The following is a 5,655-nucleotide window of genomic DNA, read 5'->3' on the forward strand; positions in this document are numbered from 1 at the left end:
AGCTGATCGAGTCGACGCGCGGGTCAGGGCCAAAACGGCGTCGTTTTGGCACCTGAACCCTAGTTGCAAAACGGTGCCGTTTTATGGGGTTATTTAAGCCCAAATTTTTTTTAAAATTTTCATTTCTTCCTTCCCCCCCAAAAAAACTCCCTTTCTCTCAAATTTCCTCTCCCCCAATCTGATATCGGTCCAAGATCCGACTGTCGGCCACCGCATCGGCCGCCGGTCCAGCGCCGGCCCCACTGTCTGCGGTGGCCAGAAAAAACTAAAACTTCGTCCTAGCCCTTTTAACCCTCTTGAACTTAAATTCGGGCCCAAAAAATTCCAAAAACTTCGACAAATGTTCCAAAAAGGCAAGAAACCTTTCGGTTTTCGGTCACCTATCCTCGGAGGTGACTTCCTCGGCCGTCCTAACGGAGGAGAACGCCCCCCAGGTATGCCCTTTTCGGCCCTCTTTCTTTTTATTTATTATTAGTATATAGAAAGAAAAAGAAAAAGAGAGATTGAAGTTAAAAAAAAACAATAATCACCTTGAAATTTTTTTGTTTTTATTTCTCCAAATTCGTAAAAAAAAGGAAACCCCTTTACATTCGGTTCAAATGGCTTTATATAGCCATTTTTACAATATTTAAATCTATACTTTTTTACTTGTCATTTCTCTGCAGGCAAGTGGACGACAGCGGTGGCAGAGAGCAGGTGGCGGTGGCAGGAGTTGGTGGCTGCTAAAGGCGAGGTGGTTGACCAAAAGGCCCTAGGTGCGGCGCACCTAGGGTTAGGGTTTCTTGTTTTCTGTTTTGTATTTTGGGCCGTTTGGGCCATTAGGGTTTAGTTTTAGTTGGGCTTAAATTTTGGGTTTAGGTTTGGGTTGGTTTAGGTGGGTATTGGATTGGTATTGGTTTTGGGTATTTGGGTTTTGGGTTTTGAGTTTTGGTCCCCAAGTCAAAATTGGGCTTGTACAATCAGTAAATTGAATAATAAAATATCATTTAAAATCTTTAAATTATGTATTATCATTTATTCACTCACAATAAAAAAATTATAAAATGTGAATTTAAAACTCATTTTATCTAGCCAATTGAGTCTTAATTTAATTGGTATGGATATTATTTTCAATACGTAGGTCGTGAATTCAAGTGCGTTGAAGCACGAGATCCTCCTATTTATAAATTAAGGAAAGACTATAAATAATTTTAAATATGTCATAAAACAGAACCTATAATTAAATTGTTTAAATAAAAATAAAATCATTTTAACTAGGGTTTTATGTTTTAATTAACAGATATACACAAACAGTACCAATATATATGTCTTTTATTAATATTTTATGAACAAAATGTTCCCTTGACTCAATGCACAAATATTGTCTATGAGGTTAAGCTTATTATTCTTTTCATATATCGTCGTTTGTCTCAGCGCTTTTATACAGAGCGTTGAATAATAGCATTGGTAAATCTTTATATATACTCGATTGAATCTTAGTTTGATTAGTATGAATTTTATTGTTAATGTAAGAAAACGTTGATTCGAGTATGCTGAAGCACATTATCCTTTTATTTATGGGTTGGGGAGGAGATATGGGTAGTTCTATGCATCGTGTCAAAAAAAATAAATATGACCAGAACCTATAAAAAAAATCCTCATATATAATTAGTAATATAAAAATAATTAGGTTAAAATATGCTTATAGTCCTTGTATTTGTATTTGCAAGAATTTAGTCCATCTACTTTTCAAAATTCAGGTTCAACTATTAATACTGTTAATTTTTTTGTTAAATTCAAGTTAATTACAATATTTTTTTATTTATTTCAAAATGTCACAGCAACAAATTTAATCAAAAAAATTAACCGTGCTAATAGTTAAACATGAATTTTGAGATTTAAAAGTAAATAAACTAAATTTCCAAAAATACAAATACAAAAATTGAATTTTAATTTTCGAAAGGTACAGGAACTATAGACACATTTTAACCAAATATTAAGAAGAATGAAATTTTGAATTAAATTTATGGAGTTAGACCATGTGGTGCGGGGTAAGGTCAGAAACTTATTTGAAAGATTAGAATAGAATGAAATTATGAATTTTTAAAGGGATTACAATGTAATTTGATTATTGTATTATACAATTTCATTGTTCATTGGAAAATTAACGCTGAATTTTGACCTTTTAAGTGGGAAAGGCCATAGCCTCTATCCTTGCATGCACTGATGGAGTCATAAAATTATTTTGGAATGAAATTAAATTGTATTTTTACGATAGTAAAAATGTAATTTTATTATTTTAATAATTTATATCTTTATAATTTTTAAAAGATTAAGTTAAATTTTATCATTTTCGGAGCCAAAGTGCAATGTTACCATTACTAATTTAAAATTTTATAAATTATAAAAGACCCAAATAAAAAATTTCATTTTAGGGTCAGGCCCTTGTCAGTAACCTACTGCCTGCATGTATGAATAAATTATTAATAATTTTATACAATCATTTTATGTTTCTTACTATTTTGGGCATTACAAGCCATTTGTTAGAATCATATCATAAAAATTAGTCACTGATGGGTTAATAGACAACCATATCCAAATGGTCTATAATTGGTAACTCATCAAATTTTAGTTGGGCTTTTCTTAATGACACAACTGCAACCAAGACTAGTTGCTAGTAAATTCTTTTGATTAATGTGATCGGAATAAATCAAGTTTAAATTTATACGTGAACTTTGTTTTAATTTTTAATTTTATATGTGAATTTTATTTGGTATAATTATACATATAAAACTGGTATTGTTGTTTATATATACACATAAAATTTTGATTTTGATTTAATTGTACACATTTAAAAAATGAATACATACATCTACTTTCATATTTGATTAATATAATAATTTATGTATGTAATATTCAACGCAAAATGGTGCTAATTTAATAGCGTTGTTAGTGTGTTGGCATCATTGTTATTAAAGTCATTTAAAAATCACGAGTTTAAATGCGTTAAATACGTATATGTTTCAATTTAAGAATTTAAAAGATTATCTAAAAAACTCGAAAATTATGAGTTAAACAAAGTAACATTAAATAACTAATTGTCTAGAGATTAGATAAATATTGCAACAAGTAAATAACCAATTGTTAAGCGATTAAATCAACACTACCTCATGTTCATATAATGTGAATTTACACATATGGGAAACATTGAAGATTAAAAATGAAAAATTAAAACCGGGTGGATTAAGACCAAAATTAGGTTCCTTGGGATCATAATCATGTATACTTTAATGGAAGATATAAAACATATTAATAGTGCTCTACTAATATCTGTTAAATTCATATTTAAAAAATAAAATTACAATTTGATTGAGTTTTGATTCGATTGGTATGAGTACTTTTATTAATATAGGAGGATGTGGGTTCGAGTGCACTGAAGTGCATTATCCTCCTATTTATGAGACGGGAGGGACTATGGATAGTTCTAAGCATTGTGTCAAAAAGAACATATATGATCAAAACTTATAATGAAATTATTACGATTTTATATTTAATTATAATAAAATCTCGATGAAATTTAAATTTAGACATTATAATTTTTAAACCTTCCATTTCAAAACTTCATTTAATTCTTATCTAAACTTTTCATTAATATATTCTTAAAATTTTCATAAATTAAGCTAAATCATAAACATTTTTACTTAGATTAAAATCAAAATATGATGTCAATTGACACTTTGTTTTAATAAAAGTTTTTATTTATCACATGATCTATCAATAATATTTTGAGCTACTAAACTTATTCGAATAATAAAGTTCATAAAAAATTGCGTAAAAACCGAATGATTTTTATCATCACAAAAATAGGAAAGAGGTAAACAACATATAACTTGAACCGACTTATGATACCAAAAACAATAATTTTATCATATCAATCATGACTCAAAATAATTAATTAATTTAGGTCGACAGTTTTAAACCGCAAAAGAATTACTCTTCATAAATCATAAAACATAAATCATAAATCATAAAAGATAAAAGATAGAAGATATGTTGTTTAAAAAAATCTCCAGTTTTGTGAGAGAGAAGAAATAAACTATTATTCTATCAAATCCAATATCCAAAGATTACACTAGATCTTATAGGTGAAAAAGGGAAAAAAAATTAGGTTTCCCATTGCATATAAACATTGATTTTCTAGGGTTCTAACAAAATATGCAGCATATTTAACTTCAAAACTGAGAAAGCTGGATCTTATGCTAAAAGACCATTGATATAACACAAATCATGAGTGGTGAACAAAGCCAAAAGCCATTGATTGAAGGTCATCAACATCCTGGAAATTACTCCATTGTTCTTCAAAGGAAGCCATGGAACAAGGAACAGCCTCCCCAAAAGCATTAAACGAAGATCGATCCTCACCTGATGATGATGAAATCACCGATGAACTTTCATAATTCACCAACGAATTCGGATCCAAAAACCCATTCTCAGAGAGATTCGGGTTCAAGTTGGGTGTTGCCATGGTTGAGTTATTATGAAACCAGCTTTGAAGAAGAACATTATTAGGGTTTCCAGAACCAGAGGTGCCATTAATAAAAGTAGAAGAAGCTGCTTGTTCTTTGAGACAAGCAAGTTGTGCCTGCAGATTCACAACCTGTAAGGGACCAAAATTTCAAATTAGGGTTTCGAATCATCAATTCACATCAAACAAAACAAAGGGTCGAAGTCAAAACCTGCTGTTGAAGAGCAAATATATGAGAAACGCAGCCATAGATGGGATCTTGTAACCTAGCTTCAGCTTCATATGAGATAGTAACAGCAGCTTCACAACGTTCATTTACAGGGAGATGAGTGAGTAGTTTTGAAACATTGCTTGCACCAAAGACTTTATGAATGGCTGCAAAATGGGTAGCACCTTGTTCATGGCTAAAATAAGGTGCAAAAACACAGCCTTTAACGCATCTTCTTCTTAAGAACTTACAAGCACCACAAGGGGAACCAGCACCAGTCATTTTTTTGATTAATCCTTTGGGTGTTTTTAGTAGTTTTATTTAGTTTTTGTAATCGGGGGTGGATTTATAAACACTAGAGGAAGATGGAGGTGGAACATTTAATAATAATTTGTTACTTACTATTGGTCTCCTTATTGGGTTACAGATTTCATATTTTCATAATTATTTATTATTCTTTTTTACTTTTCAAAAAACCTTTTCGCATTGCATATACTATTGTATTGTATTGTAATGTATTTATTATTCTCTCAAATCATATTCCATTTTGTATCTTTTCATCCTCATACCACATAAACAAAGCTATTTTCTGATAATCCGTTTGATTATTAATTATTGTGAAGTTTATATATAAAGTAGTTAGTTCTGTGTCGTGTATTTTCGATTAATGTAATTTTAGATGTTTTAATTATTGATTCGAGTATTGAACGAAACTGTATTGTGGGTCAACCCTACTATACTAGTACCAATAGGCAGCATAGAGAAAGAAGCACTACGCCATCAAATAGAGTGACGATTAAAATGAATATTGATTTACTGAGTATAAATCATGAATCAAAAATGAAAAATCATAAAAGATGGAAAAAGTGCTCAGCTCTAATCATTGTATTATATTGACAATTCCAAAAAACTGCTCATACTATGAGCATAGTACAGTCGCGGT

At 30.4% G+C, this 5,655-nt stretch overlaps 1 protein-coding gene across 1 annotated transcript; it reads right to left on the reverse strand.

Annotated features, from left to right (window-relative positions):
• Positions 1 to 4,187: 4,187 nt before the first annotated feature.
• Positions 4,188 to 5,014, reverse strand: LOC105792298 (LOB domain-containing protein 29). The gene is made up of 2 exons (XM_012620808.2): positions 4,716 to 5,014; positions 4,188 to 4,636 (listed from the first exon to the last, which is right to left on the reverse strand). The coding sequence occupies exons 1-2, from the start codon at positions 4,992 to 4,994 to the stop codon at positions 4,265 to 4,267; spliced, it is 651 nt and encodes a 216-aa protein (XP_012476262.1). The 5' UTR covers positions 4,995 to 5,014; the 3' UTR covers positions 4,188 to 4,264.
• Between the last annotated feature and the right edge of the window lie 641 nt (positions 5,015 to 5,655).

The sequence above is a fragment of the Gossypium raimondii genome, chromosome 8, assembly GCF_025698545.1.
Source record: "Gossypium raimondii isolate GPD5lz chromosome 8, ASM2569854v1, whole genome shotgun sequence".
Lineage (NCBI taxonomy): Eukaryota > Viridiplantae > Streptophyta > Magnoliopsida > Malvales > Malvaceae > Gossypium > Gossypium raimondii.

Bases quoted from the DNA above. Each gene is read 5' to 3' on its own strand.
- LOC105792298 (XM_012620808.2), bottom strand. From the start codon at position 4,994: ATGACTGGTGCTGGTTCCCCTTGTGGTGCTTGTAAGTTCTTAAGAAGA. The intron at 4,637-4,715 runs GTTTTGACTTCG...GGTCCCTTACAG, and splicing joins TATTTGCTCTTCAACAGCAG to GTTGTGAATCTGCAGGCACA.